This window comes from Narcine bancroftii, chromosome 5 (genome assembly GCF_036971445.1).
Source record: "Narcine bancroftii isolate sNarBan1 chromosome 5, sNarBan1.hap1, whole genome shotgun sequence".
NCBI classification, from domain to species: domain Eukaryota; kingdom Metazoa; phylum Chordata; class Chondrichthyes; order Torpediniformes; family Narcinidae; genus Narcine; species Narcine bancroftii.
The window spans coordinates 127,481,391-127,503,225 of NC_091473.1; the positions used below are offsets into that span (position 1 = coordinate 127,481,391).

Sequence of the window (21,835 nt, forward strand, 5' to 3'; positions counted from 1 at the left end):
TAGAGTTACAATGTAAAGAAAGGCCAATTAGTGCTAAGCAAGGCCAACATGATAGCACTGTTCTAGGATTCATTATGACTGTGTTATGAGCGTTATGACTGCAGGAAATAAATGGTCTTTAAGCCTGTTGGTAGGTAATTTCGCATCCTTGAGTCTTCTCCCCTGATGGAAGGAGAGAGAAGAGAGTCTGTCTGGAGGGTGATAGGTTCTTCAATGTGTTGGCTGCCCTTCTGAGACAATGGGAGGTGTGGATAGAGTTCATGGAGGGAATGTTCTGAGCTGTATTCACTTCCTTCTGTAGTTTTTTTTATCCCCATTCTTGAGCCAAGCAACTTCCTTACCATGCTGCGAAATATTAAATATGCTTTTGATGGTGCATCTATAGAAGATATTGTGAGACAAGGGGGACACACGAAACATCAATAGTCTTCTGAGAAAGTAAAGGCATTGGTAAGCTTTCTAGGTCAGTTGACATGAAATATTTATTCTAAGAACTTGAAGCGATCTATGTTTTCCATTTCAATTACATGAATGTAGTATGTGGTGTGGACTCTTCTCTCTCCTGGTCTTATTGATGTTGAGAGAGAGATCGTCATCTTGGCACCATACCATTAGGCTTTTAATCTCCTTCCAGTTTTCCGTCTCTTCATTATTTGATGCCCAACCCACTACCGTGGTGTCATCGGTGAATTTAAAGCTGGAATTCAATTCAATTTATTGTCACGTGATAAAGACAGTGAAATATTACGTGGAATCTGTTTTCACGCACCATGGCGGACAGATTCGTCATCGGCAGAAATTGGCTGATGCCTCTTTCAGTCAGAGACAGAGAAGCAAAAGAGAGTCCCCTCAGTGTCATCAAGTGTCACCTCCAGCACTTCTGTAGCCCTCGCAGCCAATACAGAGTCCAGTCTAAATCATTAACAGTCCCAGGACCAGATCCAAATGTCTGATACGATTAGGAACCCTTTAGCGCCCTTGGCACTTTCTCACATCCCAGTTCTGATACCCTTTCAGGCGGTCTTGAGCCAGTCCCCAGACCAATGTGAGTTCCTTGACTTCAGTCACCAGCATCCTGCAGCCTGTATTGATTCCTCCCCTTGAGTCATCTGTGTTTCTTCACTGGTTCACTCCCATGGTCACTGTCCCATGAGCCGTGTCCTCTGCTTCTCCAAGTGGGGGTCGTCTCTCCATTTACTGGTGATGCTTTCGAACATAGGCACCACCAACTTGGGTGCAGATCCTGTGGTCACAGTATTTTTTAATCAAATCAACATTGGCTCAATTTACAGGCATAAGTATAATGGTGACAAAGATTTGTGAAACTCTACATAATACAATAGCCATCAATTAATGATTAGGCACTGAAGGCAGTTGGACCTGGCATGAGTGGTGTGACTCTGCTCCCTGCTCTCCATAGGCCTGCACCAGTGGCAGCGCTTCTGTTATAGCAACTCCAGTAGGCCCACCATTTGCAAGGTTAATTGGGTGAAGGAAAATAGTAGGGAACTGTGTTCACATTGCTGAGTGCCAATGTTGAGTGTGATTTGTTATGTACTCAGACAGCAACAATAGAAGTTAGCCAAAACAGTGTTAGATTTGAAAATAATTTAAAAAAAAAATTAATTACCAATAATATAACACCTGATCTAACCTTAACCCCCAACTATGTGTGGACGTGGTTATTTGTGTCTGTGGCATATCCCCAAACCATTACAGCTCAGGCACGATTCTGGAACATCAGTTCAAAGTTCAGTCTCAGAAATCCAATGTTGACATGAAGACTCTTAAATTGATGTAAAGAAGTGATTACGAATGAGGTGGGAGAGACCAGGTGACAGACTCACAAAATCTTTGTTGAATTGCTTCCTGAGAAATGTCCTTTCAGGTGAGTGGCAGTCAAACTTCCCCTTTTCCTCGCATAGGGGGAAAATGAAGCGAATGACTTTCAGAAAGCTTCCAGAACCCTTTTGTGGGTCAGTCCAAAGTGACCTTCACAATGGTGACAATCCAAACGTAATATTTCTTCTGCTTCCAGAACCCAAATCCTGTCAGTTCAAGTGACCTTTTCTCTTAGCCACAGTGGGGTTCAACAATTCTTTTCAGAAGTGACTTTTCCTTTGCTAGGATGGGATTCACCAAGTCCCCTTTTTCTGTGATGGGATTCACCAAGTCCCCTTTTTCTGTGATGGGATTCACCAAGTCCCCTTTTTCCATGATGGGATTTACCAAGTCCCCTTTTTCATGATGGAATTCATCAAGTCCCCTTTGGCCACTATGTCACCTTTGGCCACTATGTCCCCTTTTAAAGTTACCTTTCCTTTGGCCACACAAAGCCATATGAGCACAGCATATCTCAAAGAGCTGTTGCTCCTGAGCTTCTTTCTCAAAATGCCCCATCAAACAGTGTACTAGTTCTTTAATACATTTGTCAGGTGGTCTCTGTACCTATGTTCCTGACATACTACTTCCCTCTTCAGAAGTAGCAAATCCCCAGCCTATCGGCCCACGGTCAATCTCCAAAGATTGCCCAGTGGCAATCTTGAGATTGTTTTCTTAAATTGACAGTCCCACTCAAATGAAAATGAACTGGGAGCGCATAATAGATGGTGGAGGAGATGCTACTCATCTTCACTGATGGGTGGTGTTAGGATCCAGTTTGGAAACCTATATGAAGTACCATCAACTGCAGAAATATGGACCAAGCTCTGAAAATGGGAAAGGCTAAAGAGATATTTTTCATGGGCAAAGACATAATGGGCCTTCTGTTTCAACAATTTTGTATAATCTTATAGGGACACATTCTACAACCAACCACATGTTTAAAAGATTGAATGACTGAACAAATCAAGGTGTATACAGTGAAATAATAGGATTCAACAGAGTAGGTTATGAAATGCCACAAGAGAAGTTCTGAGCAATAGAACAGTTCTTAAAATATTCAGTATAGTCATCAATATATTCTTTTTTTAGTTGAGAGCATTAAAGAATATGCAATGATGGCAAATGTGACTGAGATGCTGACTTGTTATTATATAGTAAGAGTGGAGATCTTGACTGTGCTTTGAACCAATTTAGACGGCTTTTGATCCCACTTATCAACTTTACAGAAGCAGTGAGTTTGATACCATAGAACTTATTTCGTGCACTTTGCACTTGGTGCATACCAAAAAATAAATGGAGCAAAAACAACTTTGCTTTTGAAGTAAACTGTAAAAAATTCCTAGTATGAACTCTGATATGCATTTACAATTCAATGAAATATACTTTTAATGGCTAACAATGTAGTTTAAGAATCACCTCACTAAGCATGATGCTTAATTTTTTTCTCTCAGCATTAACCTTGTTTTTCACGTTCCAATGTCAAAAGAAAGACACAAGAATGTTTTCTTTCATGGGCATCAATATGCAGTACTTTCGCCTCTGGATCTGAAGATTGCAGATTCAATTATCAATGATAAACCTGAGCATGTGACCTAAACTGTGACTTCATTGCAATGCCGAGAGTGGAACTCTGGCCTTTTATGTGGGAATGGTACAGCTTGATGCTATCACACCTGTTCAGGGAATGTTAAGAAAAGATCAACACTTGCTGTTAGAAGAGCGAGGAATTATCTCAAGTACCATCATTCCTGCAATCAACATCATCAAAAAGCAAAGAAACATACCCTGTCTCTTCAGCTCTCCCAACTTCCTCTGTTCAGTGTCCTATTTCCTCTTAGACCTTTCCTTGCCTCTCTGCCCCCTTTCCATACACAAGATCCTTGGGAGCATGATAAAGAAGATATCGGAATATTTACACAAGGGAGAGAGTCTCAAAGAAGTGAATGTAGTTGCAAGATTGAGGGTGGGGTGGGGGGGCGGTAGTGTGCAACCATTTAAAACTGAGATGCATAGAAACTTCTCGCAGAGGGTGGTGAATCTCGGGAATTCTCTACCTCACAGAGTTGTGAAAGCTAGATCATTGGAGACATATAAAAAAGAAGTAACACAGTTTTGAAAGGTCAGGGATTTGAGCACTATGGGCAACTGGCACAAAAGAGGAGATGAGGCCTGGAGCAGATCACCCATGATCATATTGAATAGCAAAGGAGGCTTGAGAGGCCCAGTGGCTGATTCCTACATCTTTTATGTTCTTATAGTGAAGTTCTTTAAAAAATACTGAGGAATATTATCAATGCTAGTTATTTAATTCTTTCCCATGAAGACTTACTTGCTGAATCTGCTCTTTCATTTCTTTTATATCATTTTCTCGTGGCTCAATCTGTTGTTTCAGTTCCTTAATTTTGTAATCCAGAACAAATTTAAATTTCTCCAGTTCTTGATTCTTCTTCTTGAGATCATAGATGCGCTTTTCCTGCAAAGATCAGAATGTTATATACATCTTATAGCTGTTATCACTTTTTGCTAAAATGTAGAATTTAGAGGGAAAATTCTGTTCTCTCCTGGAATGATGCTGGCAGTAACATCTTTCAGAAAGGTTACATTTGGCATGTAAGACTCTTCTTCGGATTATGCTGATTTATTGTAATAACACACGATGAAACAGCTGCAGTTATATTCAATTATCTATTTTAAACTAATCATTAATTGATGGCTATTGTATTATGTAGAGTTTCACAAATCTTTGTCACCATTATACTTATATTTTCTTCCCAATACAATACTACTATAACATTCAATGGTTTAAGTGTTTTGCAAGTAAAGCAAATGTTTTGCAATTTGATGCTAGTTTGAAAATGCCTCATGTTTTTTGTTTCAGAAGCTAAATAGAAATATGGATGATTAATATTTGAATGCGAGTCCTCTTGATTCACATGGGGAAGAGAAGGGTGACACCACAATATTCTGTCCAAAAGTTACCCACATAATGGCTTCATAAGTGTCAGTGGCATCAGAACGGACTGATTTTGATCAGAGTTTTGGAGGATCTAAAGTTTATGGAAGGTGAAGGATAGATTATTACAAAATTTGAATTTAGGAATAACAGATGCATGAACATAGGTTCAAATAAAAAATGCAGTTAGAAACATCTTGAAAACATCTAGAAATTGAACAAAAATGCTGGAAATACTCAACAGGTTAGACAGCACTTGAGGAGAAATGTCAGAAATAAAACTTCTCACACATGAGTCTCTTTAAAACTGATGACACGACAAGCTTTATTTACAAGTCTGCAGAGTTGGACTCAACTGGTTTCTCACCAGTTAAGCCCCGATACATACAGTGCATTGATTTTTATACCCTTATTATTTGCCCTTCCCCTTCTTATTAATACTGTTTTAATTGGTTAGTATTACAAAAGCATTCTAAGTATAACTGCATTATTAATTATCACGTTCGTTACGTACGCTGTGAACTCTACATACACTAAATTCTGTTTCTCACCCTTCTTATCAATCCTTTGTCTCCTGCATGTCTCTCACTATGACCATGAAAAGATAGGTTTAAAAAAACATATTCAGCAGATCCTTTTGTCCTTGACTGCTAGTAAACTCCCTGTCCGTTCTGGCTTCCCTGTGTATGATTAATCATCACATTTTAACTTAAGTCTTTTTAACCTAAATTCTCTATATAACAAGAAAGATATGTCATAGCTGACATTTACTCAGCACTCCAAATGTGTTTGATATCTAACAGATTTGAAACTTTTGAGAGGGAACAAAGTGAAAGAATAAAGGAGAAATTTGATAAAGCACCTTCAAACTATTTGAGATATTGTAGTGATATGGATTGTACATAGTCATTGGCTGGTAACTTCCCCTTCGCCCGAGCGACTGGCTCTACACGGGCTTCGAGGCCGATGGGAAACTTTTTCCACTTCCTGCGGGTGCCTTTTGGTGTTACTAACAGTGTCTCTGCTTTTCAGATGGTTATGGATTGGATGGTGGAGGAGCACAAGCTGACAGTGACGCTCCCATAACTTGACAATGTCACCATCTGCGGCCATGACCAGCAGGACCATGATGCGAATCTCGGAACCTCGCCAAGTTCTTACATACGGCCAAGTCTCTCAACTTGACGTACAATAAGGACAAGTACGTGCTCAACACAGACCGCCTGGCCTTTCACGGATGCGTCGTGGCACATGGTGTCATTGCCCCAGATCCCGACCGCATGCAACCGCTCATGGAGTTCCCAGTCCCAAACACCCTAAAGGCGCTGAAGACGTGCCTGGGGCTTTTTCCTATTATGCACAATGGGTGCCCAATTACGCTGATAAGGCCCACCCACTGATTAAGTCCACAACCTTCCTATTATTGGCAGAAGCCCAAGCTGCATTCTATCAGATCCGAGGAGACATTGCAAAGGCCACGATGCACGCCGTGGACGAGTCCATCTCCTTTCAGGTGGAGAGCGATGCCTTTGATTTTGCACAGGCCGCCGCTCTTAACCTGGCAGGCAGGCCAGTAGAATTTTTCTCCTGCAACCTGCACGGTCCCAAGGTTTGACACTCCTCAGTCGAGAAGGAGGCACAAGCCATCGTTGAGGCGGTGCACCACTGGCGACATTACCTGGCCGGTAAATGGTTTACCCTGCTGACAGACCAGAGGGCTGTGGACTTCATGTTTAATACTAAACAGTGGGGTAAAATCAAAAATGAAAAGATTCATAGGAGGAGAATCGAGCTCTCCACCTATAATTATGATATCTTGTACCAACCAGGTAAACCCAACGATCCCCCAGATGCCCTATCCTGGGGGACGTGTGCCAGCACGCATCTCGACCGCCTTCAGGCCCTCCATGACAGTCTTTGCCACCCTGGATTCACAAGGTTGTACCACTTTATCAAGACTCTGAACCTTCCGTACTCTGTTGAGACGTCAGGACCATGACCAGACGCTGCCAGATCTGTGCTAAATTTAAGCCGCAGTTCTACCAACCCGAAAGGCACATCTTATTAAGGCCACACGCCCTTTTGAATAGCTCAGTGTCAAATAGGAATGCCTACTTCCTGACAGTGGTGGACAAGTTCTCAAGGTTCCCCTTTGCTATTCTGTGCCTGGATATGACCTCTGTGATGGTGATCAAGGTGCTGCGCAGCATCTTCACCCTGTTCAGGTACCCCGATTATATCCACAGCGATCGGGAGTCCTCGTTCATGAGTGAGGAGTTGCGACAGTACTTCCTGGCCAGAGGCTTAGCCACCAGCAGGACCACCTGCTATAACCCCAGGGGTAATGGCCAGGTGGAAAGGGAGAACGCTACCAAATGGAAGGCGGTGCTCCTAGCCCTTAGATCCAAAAACATGCCAGTGTCCCGCTGGCAGGATGTTTTGCCCGAAGCACTCTATGCCATCCTATCGCTCCTGTGCACTGCAATTAACACCACCCTGCATGAACACTTGTTTACTTTCCTTAGGAGATCGGTGAATGGTTCCTCCATTCCTCCTTGGCTGGCAAACCCAGGGCCAATCCTACTATGGAGACACGTGAGGGGCCATAAGACAGATCCACTGGTGAAAGCAGTCCACCTCATACATGACAACCCTCAATACACGTTTGTGAGATACCCCGATGTCCACGAGGACACTATACCTAACCAAAACCTGGCGAGATCCCGAAATTGCCCTGTCCACCACTGACCACCCCAAGGACCAGACCACCCCACACTGGAACTCAATATTAGAGGCCGAGCCACCCGGCTCTCCTCTCCAGGAGTCGGTTCCCCGGGAGACATCAAACCCCCTTCCACCAACCCCCCCCCCACTACTGGGAGCCCTCAGTCATTACCCCGACCCAGACAGTACCCCAACCCCTGGAACAGCTTCCCCTCCTGAAAAGCAGAGTATGAACATACCTGCCCCCCATCAGTCCCACAGAAGGAGAAAGTCGCTGGTGTAATTGAACCTCTAGTTACACAGAAATTTTTTTTGTTTGTGGGTTCCATCCCTGGGAAAAAGGAGGGGGGGTTCTGTTTAAAATGAAGGAGTAAATGTAATGATATGGATTGCATATAGTCATTGGCTGGTAAAGGCATGGGCTGGCCCACCCCCTGATGACACTCTCCCCTGGACTCCTCCCCTGTGGCCTAGGCCATAAAGGTCAAGCCACCTCTCCCTTCCCTGCTCTTCCCTAGCTTGGATCTGGGCCAGCTCAAGTCTTCTGTACAATGAAGCCTATCGTTCCCCTCAGTCTTTGTACTTGTGGTTATTGGAGCATCTGGTAGTGCCCAACAGATTTTAACTCTTTTATCAAGTGTTTCTTGACCTGATGAATGTTTCCAGCATTTTACTTGCATAAATGTTAAATCCTGATTCAATGATAAACAGAGCTTCTTCCAAGTGCAATTTCCTGGAAGAGGTCCGGCAATTAATGAATCAGCAAACAGACAAAAGAAAAAAAACAGTTACTGAAAATGAAGAAATAAAAACAGAAAATCCTTGGTGCTTTTGAGGCCAGGTCAAAGATAGATATGGACAGTGTCTTTAATCTGCATTTAACTTTAGGAAAATGCAGCTTATCCAGGATTGTGCTGACAGGAGATAAATTGAGCTGGATGTTATTTGTGTGCATGCTGAACTTGCCCCATACCTTCAAATTTTATCACCAAGCTAATAAGTTATATTTGATAACTCTGCTTTTTATTATAAGAAGGATTGCCAGGGGTGGGGCGGGGGCGGGTGTGTGGCGTGATGGCGTAGGTTGGAGACGTTAAAAAACTCCACTCCTGCCAGAATTAAAACCCAAATGGAAAAACTTTAAAAAAAAATTAGTGATATTAAATGTTGATATTAAATGTTGTGTTAAGCATTGCTTACAATGGTTATGAAAAAATCTAAAGTTCAAGCTGTGAAAAAAAACAATTACCAAAGAGGTCAGTACGATTGATGAAACGGGGCCTTCCTTGATGATCGAGCCTGCCGACTTGCTTCCTCTCCCTCTGAGGATCACCTGACAGACAACGGCTAAAGTGCATGTCACTCCAGTGTCATTTCCCCGGGGACCGATGAAGATGGCGCTGGAGTGAGGAAGAGAATTCCCAAACAGACGTCACAGGAGCAACTGTGCATATGTGGGGTTTCATGCATGTGCACTACAGAAACAGCTATTTTACATCAAACTAAGGAGCCTGTTGATCCCTTGTCAGCTAGCATCGCTAATCAGACTAGAGCCAAACAAAAAGCCTGTAGACAAGTCAAACAAATTACTATATCTACAGAAGAACAAGATATAAGAACAGAAGAGGAGCCATTACAAGAATTAGAGGAAAAAGAATTGCTATATGGATATAGGTCCTAACCTCAACAAGTTATTCAAAAAGGTAAATATGAAACTTTTCAAGTTATTCCTCAATCTGCAGACCCTTCAAATCAATTTATTTTGATCTCACAACAAATTCAATTATTGTCTAATCAAATGAATGAAGAATTTGTTTCTGATAAGACTCAATTTAATTCACAATGTGAATGTATTAAAGATGAAATGACTACTATTAAGACTGACAAGGCAAAATGTGCTAAAGCTGTGGATAAAATTAAAGTGAAAGTTAAAAAAAATTGAAGATTTTCAGGAATGTCATCTTGATGTAGAACAATGCACAGCTTGGGAAGTTCAGAGGAAAGATCTCTTACAGAAAATTGATGTATTGGAGAATCAAAGTCATAGAAACAATGTCCAAATTGTTGGCCTGTCTGAAGATTTCAAAGGTCCTAATCCAGTACAGTTTTTTCCAAAGATGGATACCTGAAGTTTTAGGTCCTGAAAATGTTTCTAATAGTTTGGAACTTGAGTTTATAGAGCTATTAGGACAGTCGCCACACTGCATCTTAATCAGATGTTTACGTCATCCAGACAAAAAAAAAATTATATTAAGATTGGGAGTCCAAAATGCCAGGAAACAACAAGGTCTTTTAATCATTGGGAACAAAATAATTTTTTTAAATGCAAATTTGAGCCAGACCATTGTTAAGAGAAGGAAAAAAAAAAATAATCCAGCAAAATCTGTTTTATGGAAAAAAGGATATAAATTTGCCTTTCAATATCCAGCTGTGAGACTGATGATGATCAAATGAACAAAGATCTTGAAGAAGCTCATCATACTTGATGGACTGATAAATATGTTTTTTATACTCTGTCCAGGGGGGTGGGGCGGACTTTTTGTATAGTAGAGGGAGGTAGTACTGGTTGTTTTGTCAGTACTTATTTTTTCTCTTTTTAGGAGTTTCTCACTTTTCTTTATTAGGAGATGTTATTTACATTTGGAAACTGCTGGGGAGCTAGGATCTGCCAAGACGAGTGGCAGGAGTTATCTACTTTTAGATATATAATATGGCGATGAATAATTTGAATTTTGTAACTTATAATGTGAATGGGATCAATAACCAGATTAAGAGGAAGAGAATGATAGCTTATATTAAAAAGGAGACTCATTTAATTGAGAAAGAACATCAAAAATTAGAAAGGGAATGGGTTAGTCAAGTTATAGCTTCATCCTTTAATTCTCGCACCAACCCCCTTTTCAATCTTCTTCAGCATGATGCTGAACCAAGCCATGAAAGACCCCAACAATGAAGACGCTGTTTACATCCGGTACCGCACGGATGGCAGTCTCTTCAATCTGAGGCGCCTGCAAGCTCACACCAAGACACAAGAGAAACTTGTCCGTGAACTACTCTTTGCAGATGATGCCGCTTTAGTTGCCCATTCAGAGCCAGCTCTTCAGCGCTTGACGTCCTGCTTTGCGGAAACTGCCAAAATGTTTGGCCTGGAAGTCAGCCTGAAGAAAACTGAGGTCCTCCATCAGCCAGCTCCCCACCATGACTGCCAGCCCCCCCACATCTCCATCGTGCACACAAAACTCAAAACGGTCAACCAGTTTACCTATCTCGGCTGCACCATTTCATCAGATGCAAGGATCGACAATGAGATAGACAACAGACTCGCCAAGGCAAATAGCGCCTTTGGAAGACTACACAAAAGAGTCTGGAAAAACAACCAACTGAAAAACCTCACAAAGATAAGCGTATACAGAGCCGTTGTCATACCCACACTCCTGTTCGGCTCCGAATCATGGGTCCTCTACCGGCACCACCTACGGCTCCTAGAACGCTTCCACCAGCGTTGTCTCCGCTCCATCCTCAACATCCATTGGAGCGCTTACATCCCTAACGTCGAAGTACTCGAGATGGCAGAGGTCGACAGCATCGAGTCCACGCTGCTGAAGATCCAGCTGCGCTGGATGGGTCACGTCTCCAGAATGGAGGACCATCGCCTTCCCAAGATCGTGTTATATGGCGAGCTCTCCACTGGCCACCGTGACAGAGGTGCACCAAAGAAAAGGTACAAGGACTGCCTAAAGAAATCTCTTGGTGCCTGCCACATTGACCACCGCCAGTGGGCTGATATCGCCTCAAACCGTGCATCTTGGCGCCTCACAGTTTGGCGGGCAGCAACCTCCTTTGAAGAAGACCGCAGAGCCCACCTCACTGACAAAAGGCAAAGGAGGAAAAACCCAACACCCAACCACAACCAACCAATTTTCCCTTGCAACCGCTGCAATCGTGTCTGCCTGTCCCGCATCGGACTTGTCAGCCACAAACGAGCCTGCAGCTGACGTGGACTTTTTACCCCCTCCATAAATCTTCGTCCGCGAAGCCAAGCCAAAGAAGAATTCTAAAGCAAAAGGAGTTGCTATTTTAGTTAATAAGTTGCCCTTTAAATTGCAATCAACTGTTATTGATTCTGCTGGAAGATTTGTTTTAGTTAATTGTCAAATTTATTGGAATTTTTGACACTTATGAATATTTATGCACCTAATGTATATGATGAGAAATTTATTCAGGATTCTTTTCTTTACCTTGCAGAAATATATGATGGTGATTTTAATTGTTGCTTTGATCCATTATTGGATAATCAGCAAAATTAATAAGTAAAACAAAAACTGGAAGGAAAATGTTAACATTGATGAAAGATTTGAATTTAATTGATATTTGAAGAAGGTTGAATCTGAAGCAAAAGGATTATTCATTTTATTCTTTCAGATTTGATTCTTGTTCTAGAATATATTTTTTCTTAATTTTGGCTCAATTACAAGGAAGTGTAATAAATGCAGAATATAAGGCTAGGATTTTATCAGATCATTCGCCTTTACTGATTTCATGTTTAGGCTCTGAAAATATTAATTCAGTTTATAGATGGAGATTTAATCTTTCATTGCTAAGAAATGTTGATTTTTGTAATTATATAAGGAACCAAATTCAAGAGTACTTTGATATTGATATGGATTCAGTTGATAAGAAATTTATTTTATGGGATGCCTTAAAAGCTTATTTTAGAGGTAAAAATGATAAGTTTTCTATTAAAATGAAGAAAGATAATCTTAAAGAAGTAGATAAATTGGAGAAAGAAATAGAGAACTTAGAGAAAGATTTACCTAAAAGAAAAATATAAATTTAATAAATAATAAAATGTATTATAATTCAGTATAGATATAGAGAACAGCGAAATTAATTCAGAGAACTAGACAGAAGTATTATAAATTGGGAGAGAGAGAGAGCTCATAAGGTATTGAATTGGCAATCGAAGACAGAACAGGCTTCAAGAACTCTTAATGCTATTAAAAGAAATTCAAAAATTACTTAGAAACCTCAAGATATAAATGATTCCTTTAAAGATTTCTATGCTAATTTATATACATCTCAATTTAATAATGAAGAAGTAAAGATTAATAGTTTTTTTTTAAAATCTGAAGTTCATCTTCCTTCTTTAAATTGCCAAGATCATGAAGATTTAGATTCCCCATTTAGGGTTAAAGAAGTTATTAATGCAAATAATTCTAAGCAAAATGGTAAATCTCCAGATGAAGATGGTTTTTCATTTGAATTTTGAAAAAAAAAATTCTTAATGCCTCCATTAATGGAGGTATTGAAACAGGCAGTGGAGGTCCATTCTTTACCAGAGTCTTTTTTGAATGCAATTATAACAGTTATATCTAAAAAAGATAGAGACTTATAGACCAATTTCATTTTTAAATATTGATTATAAAATTGTAGCTAAAGTTTTAGCAAATAGATTGGCTAAATATTTACCCAATTTAATTCATTTAGATCAATCTGGATTTGTAAAGAAGCAATATTCTGCAGATAATATTGCTGTTAATTAGTTTAACTCATGCTTCTCAGAAGAAATTTGATTTAGTAATGGTCTTATCATTAGATGCTGCAAAAGCGTGTGATAGATTAGAATGTTGTTTTTTCATTAAAGGTAAAATAAAAATTTAGATTTGGATCAGTGTTTATTTGTTGAATTAAAACTTTATAAAAATCTTTCTGCTGAAGTGGTGACAAATGGACAAATATCTTTTGCCTTTTCATTAACTAGATCAACTAGACAAGGATGTTCATAGTCCCCAGCTTTATTTGTTTTAGCAATTGAACCTTTAGCACAATTAATAAGACAAAATATTAATATTAAAGGAATTAAAATTAATTCTGATGAAGATTAATTTATTTGCTGATAATGTTTTATTTATTTAACAGACCCTGAAAATTCTTTGCATTCATTGTATATGATATTAAAGGAATATGGTGAAATATCAGGTTATAAAATTAATTGGGATAAAAGTAAAATTATATCTTTGGTTGAGGGAGATTATATTCAATGCAAAAAATTGTTCAATTTAAATAGTTGAATAATGGAATTAAATATTTAGGTATTAAAACTGATAAAAATTTGGATAATTTATATAAATTGAATTATTTATCATTATTTAATAAAATTAAAGATGATTTGAATAGATGGAATGATTTACCTATAACTTTAATAGGTAGAGTGAATTGTACTAAGATTAATATTTTCCCAATAATTCAGTATCTTTTTCAATCTATTCCTTGTAATATACAGCAATTATTTTTAAGGATTTAAATTCAATAATTAGGAAATTTTTGTGGAAAGGTATGATGTACCTTTAGAGAAATTAACTTGGAAATTTGAATTAGGAGGTTTACAACTTCCACATTTTCAAACATATAATGAAGCTGCTCAGTTGAAATTTATTAATGGAATGATTGATTTAGATAAATCTTTAACATGGCTAACATATTATTAACTAAAATAGATGAAAAACCTAAATTAGAATTTATTTATAAATGGAATACCAAATTATTGATTGGAAATAAGGACCTTTCTCTAAGTTCTCTATTTCTTTCTCCAATTTATCTACTTCTTTAAGATTATCTTTCTTCATTTTAAAAATATGGAATCAAATGGGGATTAAAATGATAGAAGATTGTTTTGAAGCAGGTCATTTTATTTCTTTTCAACGAATGAAAGAAAAATGTAATGTTCCAAATAATATATATTTTGTTATTATCAAGTTAATCCTTTTTTAAATGATAAATTAGGTCAAAGTTTAAGATTGCCTAAACAATCTGAATTTGAAATTTTATTTACTAAAAGAATATTAATAAATGTATAAATTACTTCAAAGGAAAATGCCTAAATCAGATATTCAGAAATCAAGATTAAAATGGGAAATTATTGACTATGACTAAAATTATTAATGTACGATACAGATTAGTACAATATAATATTTTACATCACTTACATTTAATACCTCAAAAAATAAAAAGATTTCATTTAATTTCTTCAGAATCATGTTTTAGATGTCATAAATAGATAGGTTCTTTTTTTTTATTTGACTTGGTAGTGTATCAAGGTTGTCATTTTTGGTACAAATTAAAACATTTTTAGAGAAAGTAAACTTCCATTAGACCCAATGTTATTTTTTTAGAAATATTAAAATGTTTAGTTTAAATTAAGGTTAACTGTATATCAAATTGAATTTTTATGATTGGTTCTAGCTGTTTCAAGGAAATGTATAGCTATTACTTGGAAGTCTGATACAGATTTGGGGATGCAGAAATGGCATATTGAAATGAGATCTTGTATTCCTCTTGAAAAAAAAATAACAATTTATGTGATAAGTATCATTTCTTTTTGTAAATATAGAGCTCTTATTTACAAGTTGGTTTGAAAATGTAACCTCTCAATAACTCAACCTGATGGTGGTTCTCAGTTTCATGGTGGTTGATTTGAATTTATATATTCATTGATAATCTCCTTTCTTTCTTAGGAGTATTTTGGAGGGAGGTGGGTGGTGGAGAGGGAAGGAAGGATTGGTCAGATAACACGCATTGTTTTATATGCATAATTCATTATTAATTTTATGTATTGTGGTTTTAAATTTTTTAATAAAATATTTAAAAAAAGAAAGATTACCAGTGATAATTTTCATCTTGCATTCCATTTTATGGCTTAAATTCTATAATAACATCCACACTTCATTGGAACTTTAAAACAACTGCTATCAGTGACGTGGTTAATTTTATTTTTTTCTCCAAGTTTATTATAAAGGAAAAATAATTATAAATTCAAAAATTAAACACTAGATCAGTGGTTCTCAACTTTTTTCTTTCTACTCACATACCACTTTAAATGCCACTGGCACTCGGTGATTAGTAAGGGATTATTTAAGATGGTATTTGGGTGGAAAGAAAAAGATTGAAAACCACTGTTTTAATCATATCTAATTGACTGGCTACATGCATGGTTTCATAACTCCAAAGGAAATGGGCCAATGACAATTTTTCTCAAGCAAAATATTTCAGTAACTATTGGGTCTAGAGTAGTGATTCTCAAACTTCCCTTCCCACTCACATATCACCTTAAGCAATCCCTTAATAATCACAGAGTGCTCATGGCACAGGGATTACTTAAGTGGTATGTGAGTGGAAAGAATATGTTGAGAACCACTGCGTTAGATTAATATCCCATTTTTTAATTCCATAAATCTATTTGTGCACATTTTCCCATAATTCTACGTCATTAGTTTGAACTCTGTTCTCTTGTACCTATAATATCAATGACTTCTTCCACCTAGAAGCAATCATTTTCCATTCCTTGGCAGTTCACTACTGTCTCACCTTGTCCTGGATAGTCTCATCCCTTTCTAAGATTTCTTTCTTCAGTCCTTGAATATCTTTCTCCAGAGATCTGATGATTCCATGCAACTTCTGATGTTCTGCCCTCAGTTTCTCAATCTCTCCCTGTCTGTCTTCAATTTCTTTCTGCAAACTGGTAAACTGAAAAGGAGGAAGTTTGGAGAGAGATGAAAGTAGGTGAAAACCATCTGACTTTAACAAACAATAGGATGGAAAGAATGATGATGCTAATATCAAAAAACTATTTTCATAACCTTTCTCTTTTTCAATATTTTTATTGGTTTCATCAAATAAAATAGATACATGACAATAAAATAGAATATAACAAATCTTACACAGTAATAAAAATGGTATTGAAATCTACGTTACATTGAAGAGAAGTAAAAAAAAAATCACTATACTGATTATGTAATTATTGATATCCCCCCCCCCTTTGGAGGCTTACTGCCTTCACACAAACAGTCCACTACTATTAATAAAAAAGATAACCAATGGGGTCTATGGCAGTTTATATTATATTTTATATAATAAAAAGATATGATTTAAAGGAGATAAATGTGGCATGTTGGTTCCAGAAGCATATAGACAAAAAATTAGGAGTTTGGTGAAAACATGGAACCAATCTTGTATGGATTTTGCTCTGGGGAAATCTATACATTTTGATCATGGGTGCGCTTCAAAAGGAATAAAGAATGATCTTGACAGATTAAGAGAATTGATATTAATTGAGGAAATTAAAAGGTGTGTTCCAAATGAGATTAAATTATACCTGGATGAGAGCGACGTGGCAGCAAATGGCTAGGTTAGCAGATGGCTAGGTTAGCAGATGAATTTACCCTGATTCACAAAAACAAATTTCAGAATAATAAACTTTTTCCAGAGTTAAAGTGGAGAAGATTAGTAAGACTGTTCAGAAGGTTAATGTGGAGCAGACGAGCAAGTCTGAAATTAAGTCTGGGGAGAATGCTAAGAGAAAAGATGAAGGTAAGATGGGAAAGGACAGAACTTATGGAGACAAGAAAAGGAGGTTTTTACCAAAAGCATGTATTCAGTTAAATTTAAGGAGAGCAGATATTCCAAACCTGGTAAGGGTGTTATGGATGTTTTCAAACCTTTTGTGGCAGAGGGCTTGGTTTCAGTTAAGGAGGGAGAAAGAATCACAGGTTGCAGTTAAAATTCTTAGAGATACTGGAGCTGCTCAGTCATTGTTGTTGGAAAATGTTTTAATTCTTGATCAAAAGGCTGACACATTTGAGGACTTTGATTAAAGATGTTGGAGGTGAGGTAGAATAAATATCTCTTCACAACATAGTGCTGGATTCAGAATTAGTTAAAGGACCTGTATAGTTGGAGTCATTTCAAAGTTGCTCATGCAAGGAGTCTCATTTTTATTATGGAATGATTTGGCAGAGGATAAAGTTGGGTCCGTTTTGAGATGAACAAATCAGCCTAGTAAAGATGATGTTGAAGAGGATTGTGAGATATATCCTGCATGTGCTGTTACAAGGTCTTTGTCTAAGAAAATGATAAGAGCTGAGGAAGATCCAGTGCTTCTGAAATAGTCTTAAAGAGCAGGTTAATTGTGAGAGGAAGGATTTCTCTTTGTCAAGGAAAGAGTTAATTCAGCAACAGAAAATAGATACAGATCTTATTGACTTAAGGAACAAAGTTACTTGGAGGGTGAATTGTTAATGAAACCTTATTATGATGATAAGGGTCATGGAGAACAGTCTGTATCAGGGGTGTTAGTTGTTGACAGGTTTGAGGAAGTTAAGGATCATAAGATTATGGAAACAGAATCTTGTGAGGGTAACCTTAAAAAACATGTGCACCTGTCTCACTCAGCAATTCTGGAAACGTTAGGCCATCTTAAGTCACAGGAACAAGAACATCAGTGATTTATCATGATGTGAATGTGGGAGAGGCAAGTCCCATAAAATAACACCCATATAGAATAAACATGCAGAAGAGTAAAACCACATATCAGGAGGTGGAATATGTTGTAAAATGATATTGCTAGACCTTCAAACTCAAATTAGAGTTATCCTTGTGTTAGGTTCTGTACACATGACAGGAAGGTTAATTCAGTAACTAAAACAGATGCTTATCCTATTCCGAGAATAGATGACTGTATTGATAAAATTGACAAAGCTAAATTTCTTACTAAGTTGGATTTGTTGAAGGGTTACTGAGAGATGAAAGAATATTTCGGCTTTTGTAACTCCATCCAGTTTATATGAATATAATGTGTTACCTTTTGGCATTAAAAATGCCCCTGAAACATTCCAAAGGGTTATTAATTCCAAGGGTAGACACATACTGATACTTATATTGATGACTTGGTCACAAAAAGTGGCACATGGGAAGAAAATCTGAGGGAATTAGACAAATTGTTTGCAAGATTATCCAAAGCAAACTTAACTGTTAATTAGCAAAAAGTGAGTTTGCAAATACTACTGTAATATACTTAGGTCATGTGGTTGGTCATGGTAAAGTTGTACCTATTCAAGCTAAGGTGAATGGAATTTCTGAATTTCCTACTCCCAATGGCAAGAAAGCAGTGAGAAGATTGTTAGGAATGGCAGGGTATTATGGGAAATTTTGCAGAGGTTTCTCCTCCTTTTAACCAATCTTTTGAAGGGGAGAAATTTATGTGGACTAAAGTTTTTCAGAGATTTCTGGAAAATTTAAAGGAGATGCCATGTCATTACCCTGTTTTAAAATCTCCTGATTTTGATAGCCCATTTTCTTTAGCAGTGGATGCCATTGAGGGGGCTGCAGGTGCAGTTTTATTATAAAAACATAATGAAATTGACCATCCAGTTGTCTACTTTTCAAGAAACTTCAATGTTCATCAAAGGAACTATTCCACTATTGAGAAGGAACTGTTGTCTATAATATCTGCTCTGCAGAATTTTGATGTATATTTCAATACCTCTCATGAACCAATTGTGATATTTACTGACCACAATCCTCTGGTATTTTTGAATAAAATGAAGAATAAAAATAGAAGATTGTTAAACTGGACTTTAATTTTGGAAAAATATAATATGCAAATTAATCATATCAGAAGTACAAATAATGTGACGATTGTCAAGATATTAAAATTGATCATGGATATAAATGTATACTCTCAACATTGGGTTACATTGCTATCAAGTTATATATTGTGTATTTTTATCACTTTAGAGATCTTGAAGTCAGTTTAGTAATAACTGAATTTTAACTCGAGTTAAAATTCCTTTGTAGGGGGAAGGTGTGAAGATTTTGTTATATTTTATATTGTAAATAGATATGTTTTATTTTGTGGCAGGTTTTAGTGTAGATCACATACAAACACTTCAAAACAGGTCTCATTTCAAATACAGGAGCTCATTTCAAGTTAGAAAGGCCGAAACACTCCATTTTGAAGACAGATTGTGAGTGCAAGGACAAAGCCCTTGTGGTCCATACAAGAGGAGAGGACTGGATGCCTAATGTTTCACCTGAAATAAGAGCATCAAAAAGGAACTCTATGGTGACCTGAAAGAAAGAGGTTATTGTCACATTTGTGGCCCGAAATGTAAAGTTAATAAAACATTAAACACAAGTTTATCAGGTAAACTTCTTAGTGTCTTTTTATTCTCCCGTTTCCTTTGTTCTCCTGCTGATGTTCTTATCTCTCTCATACCACGTGACTTCCGGTACATCTCATACATATTCATTATCATGACATCCCTCCTTTAATCAGAAATAAACTTTACCTTTACTTACCAATATCCCTCGGAAACATACAAACATTGTAACTAATGGTAATACTATAACTCAACTACATAAAGTTTACTTCCTACTGCACTCATACATGCACTTTATGATATAAGATTAAATACTGTCCCAAAGTTCTTATTAAAACTATGGCACAAAGTCTTCGTATCGTTTGGGCACTTTCCGGTTTCGTTTCGGCCTGCCTGCGATATTGTCGTCGCTTCTCAGTTGTTCACTCTCAGCGTCGGAAATACTGCTCACCACGGCTTCGGGTGTTTCTGGCGCTCTAGTCACTTCATCAGGAGTGCTGGTAACTGCCTCTGGAACATCATCAGGTCTCTCAGTTTCAGCATCTCGTATTGGCCTTTCAACCTCTTCGATGTATCTCTGGACTGGTACCTTTTTACACCTGATACATTTCTCTTATACAGGACTCCAGTCGGAGACTTGACTGTCACCATACTGCTACTTCTGGATACGACAGTATAGGGTTGATGGTAATAAGGTGTGTCTAGCTTACCACCAGTTTCATGCCTCACTAGAATATTATCTCCTGGCATGATGTCTGAGTACTTGGCTCCACGTTTCGAATCTGTGTACAGCTTTGCTGCACCTTTCTTTTCAGCATCGTGGTCCCTCATCACCTGGTCGTCTCGGATTTCCTTTATTTCTGGCATTTTTGTGCGGATTTTTCTCCCAAAAAATGCTTCTGCAGGACTTTTTCCAGTGGTTGCATGAGGCGTTGCTCGATAGACAGCCACATAAGATAGCAATGCGTCTCGCCAATTTTGTCCTTCTGCGTGTGCAATCCTCAATCGTTTTTCAATGGACTGATTTTGTCTCTCTACTTCCCCGTTGGCTTGCGGCCATTTCGGAGTTACTTTATGATGGTGGATACCTGTGGTCCTCATGTATTCCGCAAATGTCTCTGAAATGAATTGTGGACCATTGTCAGAGTACAATGTAACAGGTAATCCATATCTTGCGAATATCTCTGCTAACGTTTGTATTGTTTTTTCAGTGGTTGTGGACTTCAACACCACGTACTCATAGTATCTGCTGTAGTAATCTATCACTACCATAATTGATTCAGCCGTCGGTAAAGGTCCAAGAAAATCAACAGCTACGTCGATCCATGGTCCTGTCGGAAGTTGCGTACTCCGGATCGGTTCTGGCGGATTACTCCTACTTGTGATTTGACATCCATGACAAGTTTTAACGAATTTCTCTGCGTCTTTATCACAACCTGGCCACCATACCTTGGTCCTGAGGTTTTGCTTGGTACCAACAATACCTAGGTGTCCTTCATGCGCTAAGGATACGATCTTCGGTCTCAATCTTTGCGGAATCACCAATCTGCAACCTCTCAAATCACACTGTCCGATGCAACAAAGTTCGTCTCTAATGGGAATGTAAGCCTTGTGAGTACACTTGTCCCATTGTCCACTCTGTATGCATTCTCTTACTTCCATGAGTTCTGGATCACGTTCGGATTCTCTCTCGACTTCCTTCGTAGTCACAGCTTTCGGTGTCGCCTGAATAGCTACGAAGCGTACAAAGCTCTCTGTTTCTGTTCCCAATTCTGACTTGGATTGTGGACCACCATCCTTCACCAATCTGGACAGCGGATCAGCAATGTTTGCTTTCCCTGCAATGTGGATTACTTTATATTTGTAGGGTTGTAGTCTGAGTACCCATCTCTCTATTCTGGCACATGGTTTGGATCTAGGTGCATAGATCACCTCTAATGGCTTATGATCTGTGATGAGTTCAAATTCAATGCCGTATAAATATGTATGGAACCTCTCACTGGCCCATACAAGTCCGAGTGCTTCTTTCTCTGTCTGAGAGTATCTTCTTTCCACATCTGATAACGATCTGCTGGCATAGGCAATGATTCTTGGTCCTCCATCATGCATCTGGACCAACAGGGCTCCTAAACCAACTTGGCTGGCATCTGCTATGACTTTGGTTGATGCCGCCGGATCGTAATATCCAAGAGTTTTTGCATCTGTCAGGCTTTGCTTCAGCGCTGTGAACGCTTTCTTCTGCTCAGATCCAAAATGAAATGGTACACCTTTCCTGGTTAGTTTCCTTAGTGGTTCTGCCACTGTAGCGAAATTAGGAATGAACTTTGCACAAAAATTG

At 38.2% G+C, this 21,835-nt stretch overlaps 1 protein-coding gene across 2 annotated transcripts in view; it reads right to left on the minus strand.

Annotated features, from left to right (window-relative positions):
- Positions 1-21,835, minus strand: part of cfap57 (cilia and flagella associated protein 57) — a 126,566-nt gene that overhangs the window by 24,007 nt on the left and 80,724 nt on the right. For both annotated transcript variants that reach the window (XM_069939030.1, XM_069939029.1), the window contains 2 exons: positions 15,926-16,084; positions 4,214-4,357 (listed from right to left, as the gene is read on the minus strand). In XM_069939030.1, the coding sequence (XP_069795131.1) occupies positions 4,214-4,357; positions 15,926-16,084 (303 nt within the window). The remainder of the gene's footprint in view (positions 1-4,213; positions 4,358-15,925; positions 16,085-21,835) is intronic.